The sequence below is a fragment of the Panthera tigris genome, chromosome B4 (genome assembly GCF_018350195.1).
Source record: "Panthera tigris isolate Pti1 chromosome B4, P.tigris_Pti1_mat1.1, whole genome shotgun sequence".
Taxonomy (NCBI): domain Eukaryota; kingdom Metazoa; phylum Chordata; class Mammalia; order Carnivora; family Felidae; genus Panthera; species Panthera tigris.
Window position 1 is genome coordinate 98,024,222 of NC_056666.1, and position 19,558 is coordinate 98,043,779.

The following is a 19,558-nucleotide window of genomic DNA, read 5'->3' on the forward strand; positions in this document are numbered from 1 at the left end:
AATCAATACAAGCTAAGGGAGAGGAAACACAAAAGGTTGTTGGTAAAGAAACCAAACGCTGAACTGAAAGTCAACTACTCAGAAATAATGTTACCAAGAAACTATCTAAGATAGAGAAGTCAGATGAATTAAATCAATGATTGATAAATAAATAGAAGAATGAACAGATTTTGAAAACCAATACTCAGTACAGTAAAAAAAAAAAAAAAAAAAACTAAAGAACTCAGACTGCACATTACAAATTGAATTGAACAGCACACTCAGTCACTCAGTTAAACAACCCTGTTTTTGCATTGAAACTAATCAATTTTGAATGTCGTTGAAGACTATTAGTGAATTAAAATATGCTTGATTTCATTAACTTTCTTGAATTTTATACCTCTGGCAGTGTACTCTAAATATCAAAGCACCATCAACACCTTATGAACCCGGAAATTAAGCATAAGCTCAAAATATTTCTCAATCATGATAAAGATATAACAGTCCTTCAACTTCTATATGACTGTGATAGGTTCACCAGGCCCGATCATAAAATTCCAATAGCTTAAAAAAAATATTTGCAGCTTACATTCTGTTTGCACAAAAAAAGGGCCAGCTAAGGCTCTATTCTCTCCACTTCCTACTCAATTTATATGAAATACAAGTTTTATTAAAGATATTTTAGAAACCTTTATAATGGCCTTCTCATTGCTTACCTCAAGAGAGAAGCAAGGCAATTCAGATGATAAATCAAACTATAATAGTAAGGAAGTTTATTCTTGCTATGTTTACTTTGTTACTGTCTCCAATACAATTATTACACAATATTCACTTTTAGCAAATAGCATTTTACCGTAAATCAATAAACATAAAAATATCAAATTAAGTAACCCTATATTTGAATTTCTGTTGTATAATTTGCAAACACAGACACAAATTTAACGTAAATTCTGAATAATTTCTGCTGTTTTCATTGAACCCAATCTGACAAACCACTCAACAAATAACTTTATTCTGGTTCAAACAGTTTTTGCTTAAACATGTTGTCTTAAATTTAGAATTAACAATATTATTTGGATATATCGACAAAATTACTTATAATCACTATTTTAAAAATGTATTTGTATTTTATCATTTAGTGAACAACTTAAAAATTCTGGACAAAGTATTGGTGTAAAGTAAGACCAAAAGGTGGCTTATTTTCATCTCTGGAACTCTCTATAGAGACATCTCAAATGAGAGAACACCTTCCATTGCTGAGGCGAAATCACAGAACACCAGCCAAGAAAGGCTATATTGACCTTTGCTTCAATTTTCAAAGATGTCAGCAATGTTGTAAGATACGTAAAGAATAGCAAAACTCTAGGATCTGATAGCAAATCACCAGGGTCTTCAAACAGAAAGTAAAGAAGACATTACTGAGGCGTCTACATAGAATTTTCTTGATACATGGAACACTAAGGAAATGTCAGATTACAAAGATGTCCTTAGTATTATGAACTTTCAAAGGAAAAGGTCAGTCAAGTGACTGCATAAATTATTTAGAGTGTCTTTTTCCCAATACCACCAGCGACACTTTGGCCCAACTTCTTCTGTTTTGGTTCCTGTAAAATACATTCTCTCAAACACCTCCAAATTTTAATGCTGTTTTACATTTCATCACAGTCTGGTAAGCACCACCTTTGACAAACTGTCCACTGAAGAAAGGCTAAAGGAAAAGTTTTTCTGCCCTGTATTTACTGACCTGACAACAACATCCAATCTCATCTGCAGATCTTAACAAGAGCTCCAAACCTTTCACTCCACTGACTCACCCGTTATCTTGTGTAAAACCACTATAATCTGGTTAATTACATGTGAGAACACAATGCTCTATAAAATATATTAACCATTACTAACAGAGTGAACTAGGTTCACGCTGATAGATTCCCAAGGCAATAAATCAAGTAAGAGTAGAGAAACATATTATAAAAGGCACACACACACAAAGGGATAAAGGGAAATAATAGGAGGTAAATGCATAAGCAGGTTAGTTTTGAGGCCTTAAAGGTAGTAGAGCAGTAAGATGTAGAACTTAGAGAGGCAGCAATGGAAGGCTGTACCTGGAGGGGAGTCTGGAAATAAAGTGAATACATAAAACAGTAACAATTTCCCCGCTATGACTAAGCAACAGAATAGGGAAAGGGCAGACCCTACCCATGCTATTCTTAACATGCTTGCTGCTTCCTAAGAGCTAAAGATTGCACATCTAACGTTAAACACAGTGCAGACTAAGCAACTGAGATTGAATGGGATAAATCAGAAGGTCTAAATTCTAGCCTTGCTACTGTCGCAAGCTAACCATAGCTATGAACAAGTGAGCTGCCTCTTCCATGAATTGAGGCAATTGTGCCAAGTGATCACCAGTGTCCTTCCGATTCTATGTCTAATGAATACCAGAAGTCTGTCATATATAACAGTAATCAATCTCACTTAAAGAGCATATATTTTGGATATATATACATATAATACATACACACACGCACACACAAATATTCTCAAATCAAAACTTTAAGCCATATTCCTACAAAATTCTTTCATTGCTTAAACATATAAAAATTTTATAAACCTATCCCCTGAGTACGCATCTATGTTAACGACAATGAATCTATCCTCTTTTTATGTAAACATGTATATCTTGAAATAGAAAAACTATTTTCCCAAAAGAGAAATATAGAACACTATATAATACATATGTATTTACCTTTAAATATTCTTCATTAATGGGTACATTAAAATATAAATTTATTTTAAGTATGTTAGACAGCATTCTATTCTCTATGTTTATTCTAATAAAAGGAGTTATGAAAGATATTAGAATTCAATAATTTGACATTATTTTGTAAACACTTAAATGTGTGTTAGGCATATCTGTAAATCCTCAAGTGAATAAGACTTTTCCTTCTGTATAAGATACAGGAAAGGGAAAAGGATGGTGTCTTTGACAAGACACTTTTCAAATGGAAATAAAACGGAGATTATCTAATCAGTTATCCTTGTGGTGGATGGATATACACCTGCACTGAATCTCAGATTTAGGAAATGACGGAGCCAATCATCTTTATGGGTTTCATGACTGAGCCACAGCAAAATGATTTCCTGAGATCAATATGTGGTTGAGGGAAAGCTGTTTTCAATGGGAACAGGAAGCTAGGAGCTAACCTGTTTCTATGGTAACCAGAGCAGCAGCTACCCAACAGCTGTAGGGAAAAAAAAAGGGCAGAAAGTTATAAGTGTGAAAAAAACAAACAAGAAAAAAATCAATACTGGTTTACCTCATTAGTGTAATGGTCCTTAGAGTACAATCACAATGAGGGCAGACATTTTGTTTCTCCCCCGCCCTCTCCCCAGGGTTTTTAGCAATCAGTATCTTATTTTTCCTCCAAACCTCAAAATCTAAAAGCTGGAAAGAAGTTTGGACACTAGCTAGCCCAATGTGTCATTTTCTTTTTTCCAGAATAAGTCAAAGGAAAGCAAGACTCAAGAAGATGAAGTAAATTCTCCAAGGTCACACCACTGGTTGTGAAATCTAGTTTAGTGTGTGGGTCTCATATATCCCACCCAGGCAGTTTTCCAATACTGCTTCCATATATTCTCTCCTCCTACTCTCTCCTCCACCTAAATACCCACATTTTAGTCACTTTCTGTGAAAACATTGACTATATGATATTAAAATTAATGACCACCCTTCAACCTATAAGTAAAAGCAGTGCTATCTATTCATATATATTTATATGAGAGAGATTGCTTTTTGAAAAAGAGTCTGAAATTATGTCCTTCATACTGAAAAAGAGTCCTTCATATTTCAAAAAGAAGTGGATTAAGTTTGTATAATATATTGATGGTTATTGTTTACACTATGTTGCTGCTACATATTTCCTTCTGGAGATCTGTGCTTATCTTTCATCAGTCCTTTAGTGCCCTTTACTATTTCATTTAGACATGTTTTTAAAGGTTGCCATAATAAAAGGATATGACTCGGAAGTTCAAAAAATATGAGGCCTGAAAGTGCATTTTTTGTAGTAGCGAAAATAAATGATAATGATATACATTGTCAAATGGGAAAGGTTGACCAGCATGTTTCTATATAAGGCTACACATTCCTTGTGTTCAGCTGCTTTGAAAATAACGCTCTCAATAGAGAAGAAGAATTTCTTTGACTTGCATTAGTTTTGTCAACTCAAGTCTACAAATGAGCTTTTAGCAAAATATCACAGAATAAAGTCATACCTAATCTTTCCAACTACATTCACCTTTGGCATGCCTAATACTCAGCAGTGAATTAAATCACCTAGTTTGTGATCAAATACACAACTGAAAATATAATTTTCTATTGAACTTACTTGATTCTTTTTTTTTTAATTCACATCCAGGTTAGTTAGCATATAGTGCAACAATGATTTCAAGAAGGAAGAACTTATTTGATTGTTTTAATGATGTATTGAATTAGTTACTCTCTGAACTATCCAATACTCAGAATAGAAGTATAAAGTTAATTACTTTGTGAGCTCTACTGTTAGCGGCCTGGAAAGAGTCAAAGGACACTTACATGTTTATATGGGCAAATGCAAAAACACCAAACATTTCAGCACACTTTTTTCAGGGGTCTGAAGTTTGGATTAGTATTGTCATATAGTTGGCCATGACTTTTAATTAAAATGGAAAGGAGATGAGGACCCTAAATAATTTGGTTGTTTTGTATAAGTACAGCCTTCATCACATTGTCCAATAATATTACAAAGACAGAGCCTATAAATCATTGTAAAAACAGGAAAACCAAGATAACACTTTCATCATAAAATAAAGACTAACAATACCTTAACACCACCATTTCTAAATAGAATGTCTTCCTGAATGTGTCAGGCAATATTTCCATTTTTTTTTGAAGAAAATTTATCTATAATATCCCTGGAATTTTTTTGCATTTCTTAATTTAATAGATAATGTTTTTAGAAAATGTTTTATTATAAATAGAGTGTTGAGCTTATTGAGGGCAAAAGACTATATCTTCTCCATGTATTCTGATAACTGACATAGTTGAGTGACTGCATAACCAATACTCACTGAGTAAATATTCTAAAAATTCTAATAACTGACAATAATTTTTTATGAACAAGCTATATTTGGCCAATAATACTTTAAACTTCAGCAATACTTACAAAAGAAATATTAATACTTTTTTCTTTAATCTTAATATGTGACTCAAATAGTCCATTCCTTATTATAATTTTTTAACTTAAGCGTTACACTCAAATCTGGCAAACAGTTATTTAGATCACTTCTTTCCTATTTTATCTGTGGTTTGAGGAAGAGGAAAAAATAATCCATAAAAAGTAAATTAAATATGTACAATTCTGAATCCAATTCTATATATTGAAATTTAACTTTTAATAGTTTCAAGGAGTATATTTTAATAATTCTGTGGAAATAAACTAATTTAAAATTACTAATAAAATGAGTATTTTCAAAATCTAACAAATGATTGATTCTCTATCATAGCCCATGGATGATTCAGGATGATCTGCACATAATGATAAAGGCCGGAGAACATACATAAAATGATCTGGACCCAAAGACCAAAAAGCCAACATCTTAAATGTGGTTCCATGGCAGTTATTCTTTCTATGCTCTTTAAAGGTAAAAGAAAAACAAAATTCCCTATCACCTAACCAAAGATAAACAAGTGACCGAGGAAGAGCGAGGAGAAACATAACTGCTTTCAGCTCCTTAATATTGGGAACAAATTATTTAAAATATTTTGATTCTGGTATGTTGACCTTACCTTATTTTTTTTTCACTTCTAAAAAATTCAGAAGTTCAATCAAAGAATTTCGGCCTGGCACCTGTCCACTTACCTACGATATAATGTTTTCAGAAGAAAGCACATACAACCTTCATTTCTCTTAAACTTAGATATTAAATTGGGAAATATACAATGCAAAACATTTTCACAAATACATCTATGCATCCTTGATTTTTGCTATTTGTAAATTTCACCCAATGGCATCAACAGAATAATTTCTCCTTTTATTTCCTGATCTCATTTTTTTTCAGAACAGGTTTCCATGACCACTTATATTTGATTTCTTATAAATTTCTATTTGGAATACTATTCTTACAAATTCATTTAAGTATAAAATATAAACTTTTTTACCAAGTTAACCTGAACAATTTTGACCTTTTGAATATGTATTTACATCATAAATTTAAAGCAATAGAGGAGGGAGAAATGCCAACCAAAACAAAAAGCAAGAATACAATGTTACAAAATTCAGCTAATTATCTATCCAGTTCCTATCACTGTGGTTTCATTCTGGCTCTTTAGTTCATAAAAGTTAGAAATAAAACATATCTGTTATATAATTGAGCCAATCTCCTCAATATTGGGAAAAGATAAAGACATTGATGACAGGTATAACAAATTGAAATAGGAATTCAGCCAGTTAAAATTGTTCATCTCAAGTATATCAATAAAAGATGAACTAATGTAAAAAAAGTAAAGAGGGTTTATAAAAGTTAAATACTTAACTTCTACTAAGAATGAGACTTGTGGAAGTAAGACCACAGCTGAAGCAAACCACTTGATAATTGACTTATGTCTCCTAGAATCATGTCCATGCAAAATATTAATTTCATCCTGTTGACCTCCCAATGTAATATTATTTATCAAACTAGTCAGATAACATTAAGTCAGTCCATCATCTGAACTAAAAATGTTCATATAAAAATATTAAATCACATTTCAGTAAAATGGTGACTTCTGATTACTCTTTTTAGGCAACCCCCAATAACTTGAAAAGGGATTTCCCTGAAGACAAGCCCCACAAATATTAGCCAATCTGAAAGATAGCAAAACATCACATATCAAATGGTCAATAAAAATGCGAAGTTCAAACAGGTTCAAGAAGTTAATTCAAATCCCGTATTTTGACTCTAATGGTGGGTGGTGCAGGGTAAAACCTCTACCAAAGACCTCTACCGAAGGTCATAGATGACCTTTCAAAGTTAGAATTCTAGTAAGCGTCTTATCCTGCATTAAATCTCAAGAGCAACATGATCTGCAGATTTCATAAACCAGTCAGTTATAATCAGTGGTTATGGTAAAAAGGGCCTGGGGAAGACGTCATGAGACCTCCAGCATAATTTTGGATCTGCTATTAACTTGCTGTATGACCTTGGCCATCACTTAGCATCTGCAGTCTTCATTTTCCTCATCTATAAAATAAAGGGTCTTCATGAAGTGACCTCAAGGAAATTTTCCAGATCTGTGATTCTCACCTGATTCTACTTCTAATGGCTCTTTGACCTTGTGTTAATCTCTAATACATCTGTGTTCTTTCCTCACCTAAAATGGATACATGTCAAACCCTACTACTGTTACAATGAAATCTTAGGAACATTTTTTTAAAACTATTTTCAAGTTAATAGTCTACCCTTTGATCAATAATCAATAAAATCAATTTCCATAGCAATAATAAAAATGAAACACCAACTTAAAGTTTTTGCTATGTAATCTAGGCCACAATGAAATCTATTATATTATCATGAGGAAAGATAATAAAACATTCTGTCTTTTTTTATAGCGTGCAATCTGGAAAAAAAAAAAATCACATGATGAGCCTAAAAACAAATTCAGATTATCTTTTTAGCCACCAAGTGGAAAGAGTACTGTGGCACTCAGCTGGAATAAAAAACAAAAAAACAAAAAAAACAACAAAAAAAAAAAACAACCACAGATGTAATGGTCATGAGTCTTTGATTTAATTTAAGTAAATATGCACTTGTTTTTGTTTTTGTTTTGAAATCCAACTCTTGTTGAATTTATAGAATGGTCTTAACAGGAAGAGTTCAGAGTTGAAGTTATTAATTCCATATTCAAACACTAAAATCTATGTATGCATTTAAATGCCAGATCCAACAGAGGAGCAATGCTTAAAATTGTCTCATTCATATTCTATTTCAAACTGAAAACAAAACACATCCTCAGACTTCTACAGTGGTATCAGAAGCACATCTTCTGACAAGTTATCAGATAGGCAGCTGCACAATATCTCAGATGCAGAGACTTGTGACATACAGAAAAAGACAATAATGAGGATGGAGCCATAGTGAAGCTGCCTTGGGGGTATTTTTTCCCAGTGTCAGAAGCAAACCAGACACACGCAGTTGCAAAGATTTAACTAAATACAGTACTCTGTGCTCATGTATAATTAAAAAACATTCACATACTGTATAATTTTTTGGTTATTTATATTTCTTTTATTCCCTTTAAACTGGAGAAACCAGTATTGGTTACTTTTATAGTCCCTTCTTGGGATTCTGAAAAATTAATTGGGAGTCTCAAGGACTAAATTTAAACTGTCATTCAAGCTAGAAACTGAAAAGAAAAAAATTGAGGATGGACTCACAATCTGAAGAGTAAAATAAAGTTTGCCACAACCTAAATTACCCAGATTTAGACAATTGGACTAACCTAGCATCACCAAGTGACCAATTCAGAGTCAATCTGTAAGAAACACAGATACAGCCCAAGGGGAAAACGACCAGCTCCCAATTTCAACGTGCAGGTGGGGTCCCTGCTCAACTCACTGGGACAAACAATTCAGCTTTCTTCCCCCTTGGAAGGAGACAGGCCCAAATAGCACTCAGGAGAGTCTCTTCACAAAGTGACCCCGCTGGCACACCCTCTCCCCACCCAGCCACACAGGTATATTCCATTTTCCCTTCTCTGTCTTCAGATTAGATCCCTAATTGGAGCCACTGCTCTGAGTGGGTCAGATGTGGAGTGTCAGGCCTTCGTTACTGAAAATGTCAAGTCGTGATGACCAGAAGGCCTGAAGAAACATCCAAATTAACGAAAAAGTTGGAACAAAAGAGTCAGGAAAAACAAAACAAAACAAAACAAAACCCTCAAGGTGAAGCGCGACACCAGTTTCAGGACAAGGTTCCGGACAGACTTGCACCGAGAGGTCGACCTTTGCCCTTCAGTTCCCATCTGCTAGAGTAAATCTGTTTGAGTTGAGGAGAGGTGGAGGATGGAGGGGGCGGGGAGGATGGCGGCCAGGGTCCCGGAGTTTACCTAGCACCAGACGGGCTGCTAATCTCATCCTTAGGGAGCCCAGGTTCCCTTCTCCCTCCCACCCCCTCCCGCACCCCAGGGGCCCTTGGTGGAAGAGAACCGAGAGTTGGGAAGGCGCTGGAGCAGAGGGAAGGGGGCGGTTCTGGCCTTACCCTGGCGGCTCTGGACGAGTAGGGGTCCTCGAAAAGGGCCCACATGCGGGGCTGCAGCCTCCTCCAGCGGCCAGACTTGCCGTCGGGGCCCCCCAGGCCCGCGGCGTCCTCGATGCCCAGCCTCTTGGCCGCCAGGTCTTCGTCGTCGCCGGGGTCGCCGCCGATGAGGTCGGGGGTCTCGAAGATGTCGAGCGCCTCCTCGGCGTCGCGGTGCTGCCGGTAGGTCATCCAGCAGCAGGGCTCCACGTCCGTCTCGTCGATGCCCCAGAAGGCCAGCTCCTCCTCGAAGAGCGGCCCGCACACGTCGGCGGGGCAGTGCAGCTTGCCGGTGCGGTAGTAGTTGAGCACGTAGGCAAAGACGCCCGGGTGCCGGTCGAAGAAGAACTCGCGGCCGCCGCCGCGGGGGCTGCAGTTGCCCGCGCCGCCCTCAAAGCAGCCGCCCGGCCCGGGAGACAGTGGGGGCGGTCGCGGCGGCGGCGACAGCGAAGGGGGCGACGGCTGCAGCTTGTCGCCCGCCGCCGTCAGGCAGTCGCCCGGGGGCTCGGAGGCGGCGAGCAGGGCCAGGCGCGTCCCAGGCAGGGTCTTGAGGGTGCTGCGGTAGGTCTCGTGTCGGGTGCCCCCGACATTGAGGATCACCCTCTCGTTGTTCTCGATCTTGCCCATCTCTGTGGCTCAGACATGACTGGGGGGGAGGCGAACACAGCGCCAAGTTAAAGATCTCGGCCGTCAGAGCCGCGCCGTGACCCCCACCCCCACTCCCAGCGCGAGTCCCAGGAGGCAGGGCTGGAGACGGGCGAGGGGCAAAGGACCCTCCCAGGAGGAAACGCGCGCCCAGCTCTGTCCCCGCCTCTAGCAGCACACGTTCCCCGGGCTTCCAGAAAACTGAGGTGGTCTAAGCTTCCCTGACCTTCCAGGACACCTTCTTCCCGGCCTCCCACCTTTCTCCCCTTGCTCTGATCTCTCCTACTTCGTCTTTTCACACTTCACTTCCCTCCCCTCTCACAAATAACCGGCTCCTAGGTCCTAACCCCCATCCCTCCTCTCTCTCCAGACCCCTCCTCTCTTGCCCCCTTTCTCTCCCCCTGCCCTGGCCCCTCTCTTCCGCTCTCCTAGACCCTCTCCGCGCCCCCCCTGGCCTGGAGGCAGTTCTCTTAGGCAACGAGTTTCCTCCACGGAGACAACTTGGTGGTGCTGGGTGAGAGCCCCCGGAAGGGGCGGGGAGCCCCCCACTGCGCGCGTACCCTCGGGACTCTGGACGGCTCGCAGCGCCCCGGCACTCAGGGCACCCTTTGCGTGCCCTGTTCCCGGTTCACCTCCACTCTCCCTCACGGACCAGGCACAAAGACTGAACGCAGAAGTCAAAGCACAAAAATCTCCCTGCTGTTGCCTTTCACCAAGGAGACCTGTGACTAATTTCCTGATCCAATTTCCTTTTCACATTATTGTTGTTGTTGTTGTTGTTGTTGTTGTTAATATTATTATTACTTGGGAAAGGAAACCACTAACTAGGATACATTTTTTGAGAATACGAGTGATCAACGCATCCCACCCCATCCCCCCTTCCCAAGAAAAACAAACGCCTGGGGGATGGAGGGTGGGGGCTTGCTTTCTAGGAGGGGCGAGGCCCTGGGAAAAGCCGCTGGAGGCACACCCCCTGGATCCCTGAGCTGACAGCGTCCCGGTTTCCAGTCTCCCAGCCACCTCTCCCCAGGGCTTCACCTCCACATTCCTATTGCGGAATGTGGGGGGGATGCCTGCCTGCAGGGTCAGCTTGCCCTTCCCGGCAGATCACCCCCTTCCCCTGCCGCCCCCAGATACCTTAACGAGACCGACAGAAAAGTGGTTCTGCTTTGGTTTCCGAGTGGACGAGCTTCTCCGGGCAGCCGGACTGAGTCCTGACACCCAGCCGAGCAGCCCTGCTCCAATGAGAAACTACTTGTTGGCGTTTTCCGGGTTCAGGTGGTTGGGCCGCTCCTCCGGGCGCTGGGGTCGCGGAGCCAGCCCCCGCCGGCCGCCGGCCGCGCTCCCCGCCTTCATTCTGCGAGCTGCGGGCTCGCCCCGCGCCAGCCTCGGCGCCCAGAGTCACCATCGCGCAGGGCTGGGCAAACCATGGAGCTCGGGGCGGGTCCAGTCGGCGCTCCGCGACCCCGCCGGGAGCGGGCACCGCGGCTGGCCGTGGCCGCGGCGGAGCTGACCGCAGGTCGGGAGAGCTCGCCCACTTGCTGGGGAAGTCCCCCGGCTCCGACCTGGACCTGCAGGTTTTGTTTCTCCCCCGCAAGCAGCCGCCGCTAGAGCGGTCCCTTCCGCACCACTCGCCGTCAACCACCAGCGCCAGAGCACAGAGCTCGGGAAAGGGTGGGTGGGTGGGTGGGTGGGTCTGGGGAATCTCTCTTGTACCAACCAGGTTCATATATTTTTCTTCCGTGAAGCTCTATCCCCACCCTCTCTGGAGCTTCTGCCTGCCTTATTTACACCCCACGCTCCACACCCTTTCTCTTCCCACTGCCCCACCCCTCCCAACAAGTGACAGAGCATCTCTAAGACCAATTCCATTTTTTTTTCCCCCTTAATGACAGCTGAGAGGAGAGAGAGGTCTACTTACAGGTGACAAGTGAGTCTTGTTTCTCGAGTCTTACACATGGCTCTGGCTTGCTCTTTCCAGTCAAATGTAGGTCTCCAGTCACCACATCATGGTTATATAAAACAAAACAAGTTTAAAAAGTTTATTCCAGGAACATAATGCTCTAGCAAGTGAAAATTCAGGGTTCTCTATCAGAAGCTACAGAGGCGAGCTACAGATATCCAAGTACCAAAGGAATTATCTAATTGCTCAATTCCTCTCTCAAATTTTATTGGGCCTTGTATAGTTTGCTAGGGCTGCCATAACAAAGTACCACAAACTGGACTGTTTAAACAGTAGAAATATTACCTCCAAGCACTGGACATAGAAGGTAGAAATTAAGGTGTGGCCTAGGTTGGTTCTTTCTGAGGGCTCTGAGGATTGGACTTATTCCAGGCCTCTCTCTTTGGTTTGCAGATGGCCATCTTATCCCTGTGTCTCTTCACATCATTCTCCCTGTTATGCAAGTCTGAGTCTGTCCAAATATCCCTTGTATATAATAACACTTATCATAATGCAATAGGGCCCACCTTAATGGCTTCACCATTAGAGACCTATCTCCAAAATAAGATCACATTCTCAAGTACTGGAAACTAGGACTCCAACATCTATCTTTCTTTCTTTCTTTCCCTTTTTCTTTCTTTCTTTCCTTCCTTCTTTCGTTTTCTTTCTTTCTTTCTTTCTTTCTTTCTTTCTTTCTTTCTTTCTGAAGGGGGTAGTGCTGGGATACAATTCAACACATATCAGTTCATACCACCAGAGTGTGTGTTTCTGTGTCCGTGTGTATATTGAGAGAGAGAGACTCTATTCCACAGGTATAGCTTAAAAGTATTGAAGGCCATGGAGTAGGTAAAACACTGGGTTGTACGTAGGAGGAAGTCTCTCTCAAAAAACAGATACTGATATTGACACTGTGATTTCGAAAGTATAAGAGTTACGGGTTACTAATAAAAAAGTTTTCACAATATACAGGACTGCAAGATAGGCAGTTAAATATAAATAGTTCCTTAAGAAAACACCTATATTTTATGATAGTAGATGACTAAACAAAGTAAAGAATTAAAAGAAGTCTGAAAGGTCATCAATGTCTAAACTAATATAAGAAAATATGGCATGGATACATTTGTAAGAAATTTACTAATAGTATGACAGTAAAAGTGTAGTAATAACCTAAGGAATGGCTATATGGACCCAGCCTTGTGACAACTTAAATTTGCTTTACTAACACACACTCACACTCAAAAGTATAAAGCTTAAATGCTGAAGAAGTGATTGTAGTTTAGCACTATTATCAATGATTGAGGCATTTCTTAAAATAACAGTGGTAGTAAATTTCAGTTGCCAGGAAATTTCCAAAGAAAAATTATATTCTAATTATAACATGTGTTCTCATATTGTCTAGATGGTTCCTTATATAGTTTAATGTAAATTCAATAGGGAGAAAAAGGCATATGGTTTGCTTTAAAATAAATTAGCAATAGTAAGTGTAGTAGCAGAACCATTTATAATAATAGATAACATTTACTGGGATCTTACTATGTGCAAAATGTTTTACATAAATTACTCCTTCTAATTAAAATGGAGGAAATATTCACATTAAATTACAAGACTTCCAGAAATATAACTCATATAGATGGCAGAAATCAATAATGAAAGCCTTCAGCTTGATAATATTAAATTTGTATTTTGAGGGATCTATAGAGAAACCAAAGGAAAGGGGGGAGGATGATGCAAAGGAATCATGGAGGGGAAATGAGAAAACAAAGGTCTAATGAATCAATTTGAGTCTAAGTTTATATAAACTATCTAGAAATAATCACATTGACAAGAGGATCATCTTTTAGAAGAATTCACACTTTTCTTGTGATTCATAAAGGATTAGATGTGAAATTCAAGAACAGTTCAGATAAGTTTGAAAATAAGAAATACGGAAAGATAAAAGGACGAGATATGCATATCAATGAATTGATAGATAAAGCAGTGAATGAAATACAGTGTCTTTTATTTTTTTTTTCTGGTCAATATAAGAGGCGAAGATCCTAAAACAAATATTCAATCTTTATTATATAAGACAGGAGAGAACAGAAAACCCCTCCAGCTAACTAACTCCCTGATGCTTCTGTAAAAGAGAGATAAAAGTGAAAAGAAAGCAAATCTTTGAAAGATGGCAATGGAAAACTGAGATGGAAAAAACAGTTGTGGTTTCCTTTGTTGGTCTGTGTAGAGCAAGGATTTAAAAGACCATATGGACATTACCCCTGGTGGAGAAGCAACTGAAATGCTGCTTTCTTTATATCCTTGAGTCAGCATCACAGAAGGCTATGGAAACAGCACTGCATCACCACCAGAAATGTGGCTTGATCTCATTAAGCCACACTGTGACTGTCACAATGACATACTTGTAAAAGTTTAACTCTTGAACAAATTAACTCTTATAAAGTTCACTGTAAGAATTTTAAAAATATTAGTCACCTTCAAAAAGCAATATATTCATGAGCAAAATGCCTCTGCAGATTAAGAAATGGCCACAATTTCCCACCCCGCCCTGTAGATATGCCCCCTTGTAATGTGGCTTTGCATCTGCTCCCATCAAGTCTGTTTCTCCAGCCCCTGAATCTGTAATGGCTTTGTAGCTTGCCTTGGCCAACAGAATGAAGTGGGAGTGATGTACCAGTTTAAAGCCTTGGTTTCAAAAGGTCTTGCATACTTCTGCCCTCTCTCTTTTTTGGAACCTGACCCTAGTGCTATGAGAATAAACCTTAGCTGGCCTGCTTGATGATGAAAGGCATAAATATCAGTCTCTCTCTCTGTCTCTCTCTCTCTCTCTCTCTCTCTCTCTCTCTCTCTCACACACACACACACACACATATGTGAGCACGTAAGCACACACCTCTGATACAAAGAGAACCACCATTAGGAAACAAGTCAGAAGATATAATAGAGCAAGGATTTAAAAGAAATGAATACCTAAAAGAAATAAAATGCCCCTCGACAGCTAAAACTTCTTATCTCTGCCCCTAGATGATTCACAGCTAATTCCTAGAAGCAGAACTGCCTTGCTCTTATGCATGTGTCCAGAAGAACTGTCCAGCTGAACTTAGCCCAAAGGCACTGACCCACAAACTTATGAGCTTCAAAAACACTGTTGCTAGGCTATTAGGTTTTGGCATTGTTTATTTACCAAACTGATTCATCCTCCTCTAAGCTCCTTTTATCTGAAAAGTAAAAAAATATATATATATGAGCTTACTTACCTGCCCTCTTAACAACAACATTTATATCATATATTGTGAATTCTAAAAGAAAATCAATATATGATATATATTTTCCTCATTTCATACATTTTTGAGAGGCAATATTTCGCAGTGGTTAATTCCACAAGCTATGGAGGCAGGTAAAATGGAGTTCATCTTCTGAGTGTTACTCACTAGATAAAATCGCACAGCTCCTTGAACCTCAATTTGTTCTTCTATAGAATGGGGACGATGACACTATAGTTAATATGAGGATTAAATGATATAAGGCCAATAAATACTTAAGAAAGTTGCACATTTTAAGCATCTATGTATAGTAACTTTTATTGCCAAATAAAGAAATTTCACACCAAATAACATAGTTAATGACTGACAGAAGCAGGACAATAACCATATTCTCTGACGGCAATCCTAACCCCTATCTGTTGTACCATCCTGCTTTGTACTGAGGTCAAAACTAGCTCAAATACCAGATAATTCCATAGAGATGTAATGAAACCAAAATGCTAGAATTTTTGCAATAAGTCTGCATCCTCCTCAAATTATTTTAACTTAAAAATATATGTACTGGAGTGCCTGGGAGGCTTAGTCAGTTAAGCATCTAACTCTTGATTTTGGCTCCGGTCACGATCTCACAGTTCGTGAGTTCAAGCCCCAGGTCGGGCTCTGTGCTGACAGCATGGAACCTGCTTGGGATTCTTTGTCTCCCTTTCTCTCTGTCCCTCCCCTGCTTTTGCTCTCTCTCTCAAAATAAATAAATAAACAAATATATATATATATATATATATATATATATATATATATATAGACCACCTTTTAATGACCTATTTTATGCAACACACAATTTTTTTTTACTACCCAGAATAGTTATTTGTGACAATTATGATAAGATGGATGTACATTTGAAGAATTCATGGATTACTAATTTTACAACTTGGTCATTTGATTTGCAAGAAATATTTATATATTTTTGCATTGCTTGTCAAGAGCCAGAATCTTTGCATAAATAACCAGCATAACAACATAGACAGTTAGCCAATTTGAGCTTACTGTATACTTAGAAAATTAATGTGCAAGAGTGCTGAGAAAAGGCATTTTACATTGAAGGAAGGGAAAAATTTTCCACGAATATAGGATGATGTTGACTGATGAACATTAAAAGCAAGAGTTGAAAATAGCCTTCTTGTTGCAAAAAATTCTGGGCCATAGTCCTCTTCACCAGCCATTAATTTTAATAGATTATGATAATAGATAGATGATAATGATAGATTAGATAGATGATAGATAGGTAGATAGATGATAATAGATAGATACACACTACTTGAAGTCATTGTAACTTACATAGGGGGTAAGATGCAGTAGTTTTTTCCTAGAATGACTGCTCTACCACTAAGTGTTAAATTTTTGGCAGATATCAATAAAGTGCACTTTACTTTCTAATGTTCCTATTCCTCAATAGGTCACGGATGCTAGATAAGACATTTCATTAAAATTTTATAATCTGTATTTTTAGTACTTTCCTGCCTTCTATTGCTAATTATTTCATACTTGTATGACTTACTCTACAACATTATATACATTTATAGATTCACTCTCTAAATTTTCTTTGTAACTCCCCAGCCTCAGGAGAGCTCTATGCTTTGAAGTGCATCAGACTCCCCTGAGAAGCTTTTTAAAATGCAAAAGTCTCCACCCTGAGATTCTGATTCAGTTCATTTGTTCTGCACCAATTTCTGCAATTGGAAATCTATGTTTTTTAAAAGCATTCTATGCTTCAGGAAATGTCCATGGGAAGCTATATTGAAGTGAATGTTTATAAAAAATATGACATTAGCTGAACATTGCATCTGCAGAATATATCAAGGAGGGATGGGACAGGAAGAGAGCTACCATTTATTAAAAGATAAGCTATAGATACATATTATTTTATTATTCATTACAGTAAGCCTAACAAGCAAGTGTTGAAATACTCATGTTCTTCATATTAGGCAAGAGATTGTTAGAGTGATTCGGGAAAAAGAATTGTTAGTAATTGCAATAGTCAAAACTTTCTTAAGTACCCAAGTATAAAATAAAATGCCAACAGTTTTAGATATAACTCATTTGATCCTCAGCCTCTGATTTTACCAGAATTATACTAATGAGACTAAGACTCTGAAATTTTACAATAACTTGCCCAATATCACACAGCTAATAAGAGACAGCTGGTAACATTCAAACCCACAGGTGTTTAATTCCAATGGCTGTGTCCCAGAGAGTAAATGGCAGAGCCATGATTTGAATATATGTAGAACCATGATTTGAATAGGAAATAGAATTTAGACATGACCAAAAAAATTAATAAACTTGAAAGATACCAATTGTTTAGTGAATTGAAAACTCATTATCAAAAGATCTCAGAGCGGTATCTCCTCCTTCTGTTAAATAAACAGTGTATGATAAAAACATAATCAAAACAGTAGATATTTGAAGAGGACTCTGTTTGTATTTCTTTGATACAAAAGGAGAAGAATGGAAACCAGGAGTCACAAATATTGTACTGTGAAAGATTGGAAATAATCAGGTTGATCTCCCCAGGAAATAAATTAAGCTGAAAGAGACTAGCAATAAAACTAAAGCAGGTATAGGCACACCAGTTTAGCTTCATTATTAGGAAAACATCTAGACAGGTAGAAGAGCAGGCTTCTGAAAAGCTACTGTATGCAGGTTTCAAACGGAATTGAGGGAAGTAAAAATAACAGTCAGGGCAAAGGATCAGTTCTAAAGAGGATACAGACAGAGGAAAACATTATTGAAATTCATCTCCTTTAACCAGACCACAGAAACCTACTTTTCAATTTTATTTTTATTTACTTTTTAAAGAAATAGAACTATGGGATAGCACAGAATATCATGCAATTGGGGGGACAGAAATAAAAAAATAATATAAAACTACAATATGGATTACCTTGATAAAATCAACCTCTTAAAATGTTAAACCACACACCAAAACACACAATTAATTGTTTTCAAGAGATATAAAACACTTTTTGAATTTCTGTTAGGAGAAAACGTCTATTTCAATGCTATATTTAAATACATAATCTTTTTTAAAAATCCAGTATTCTCTGAGTGTCTTGAACCCTTTTATTGCCAGAATTAAATTTGAACATTTAGCTAAATTGATTTAAGAGCAGCATTGGTTGATTTCATTTCATTACTCTGATGGGTGATACAATTTATTAATGAAATGTAAGCCAAAGGAAAACTCACAATACACATTCCTCCCTAATCCTAAACACAATACTCCCTGCTTTTACTACTAATCATTTCAATAGGTTGTTTTAACCCCTTTTAGGCAAAGACCAAATGTATATATTGGGTAGTAGAAGCAAGTTAAACAGCGTATGTGAAGACTCTAACTAAACTGTTCCAAAGACAGAGCAAACAGAATGCCTAGAACTAAACTCATCACCCACCACTTCAATCCCCAATTGAGCCTTCTCCAACTCTTCCTGAAATCTTTGAGTGACAACAATATGCCCAAGCTAAACATTTGGAAAACATTTGTGACTCACTCCTTTTTCTATCTCATATCCAAAATCAACTCTGTTACCAAGTTCAGAAAGTTCCTTCTCCTAAGCATCTTTCAAGTCTGTTCACCTTCTTCCATTCTTAATTGTCCAAGCAGTCAACGTCTCTTACCCTGCAAAGTATCCACAGCTCTGTAACAGAGCTCCCTGTCGTCAGTATGATGTCACAAAATCTATTCTGCATGCCGCAGTCCAAATGGTCTTCCGGAGAATAAAGGTATTTAAGATGTCCGTGCTGTTTTGATTGATTACCTCTCAATGGCTATCTCTTGCACTTACAGTGAATCCAAATTCCTTCAAATGTCCCTGTTCATCTCACCTGGGGCTTTTCTTCCCAATGCTTTCTCTTCCTTAAACTGGCTGGGGACATTCCCACATGCTGTTTTTGTTGTTTTGTTTTGTTTTGTTTTGTTTGTTTTGTTTTCTGGAACCCTCTGAGCCCTCCTCACATGTTAACTGCTACTCAACCTTCAAATCTCGGTTTAAACATGATTACTTTCTCAAGGGTTTCCTTGATGCACTAAGATACATGGTACTGTATGCACTCAGTATTCTGTGTGTGCACATAGCGCTCTTTATTTCCACCATCAGAACACTAAGAAACCAGAATTTTAATCACTTGTTCAACTGTTTTTCTCCCATTCTAGACCATAAGAATTGGAATCAAGTCTGTTTTGGCCATAGTTTTATCCCCCAATGTCCAATTTAGTGTCTGGTTTCCGATGCTCGATGACGATAATAATGAAGAAGATGGTGATGATGATAAAATAATTAGAGTGGAGATTATACTGCAACTGGTGATCCTGGTTATTATCATTTGTACCTACCGTCTTCCAGGTTCTGTGCTAAATGATTTCCCTGTA

The 19,558-nt window shown here is 38.6% G+C and overlaps 1 protein-coding gene across 2 annotated transcripts in view; it reads right to left on the bottom strand.

Annotated features, from left to right (window-relative positions):
• KCNC2 (potassium voltage-gated channel subfamily C member 2) overlaps positions 1 to 11,936 on the bottom strand; it is a 195,146-nt gene extending 183,210 nt beyond the window's left edge. Inside the window, exons 1-2 of one of the 2 annotated variants that reach the window (XM_042992765.1) lie at positions 11,852 to 11,936; positions 9,250 to 9,931 (exon numbers count right to left, since the gene is read on the bottom strand). In XM_042992765.1, the coding sequence (XP_042848699.1) occupies positions 9,250 to 9,912 (663 nt within the window). In that variant the 5' untranslated portion in view covers positions 9,913 to 9,931; positions 11,852 to 11,936. Of the gene's footprint in view, positions 1 to 9,249; positions 9,932 to 10,490; positions 10,595 to 11,851 lie in introns of those variants that run through there. The other variant, XM_042992764.1, reaches the window with a different exon arrangement.
• Between the last annotated feature and the right edge of the window lie 7,622 nt (positions 11,937 to 19,558).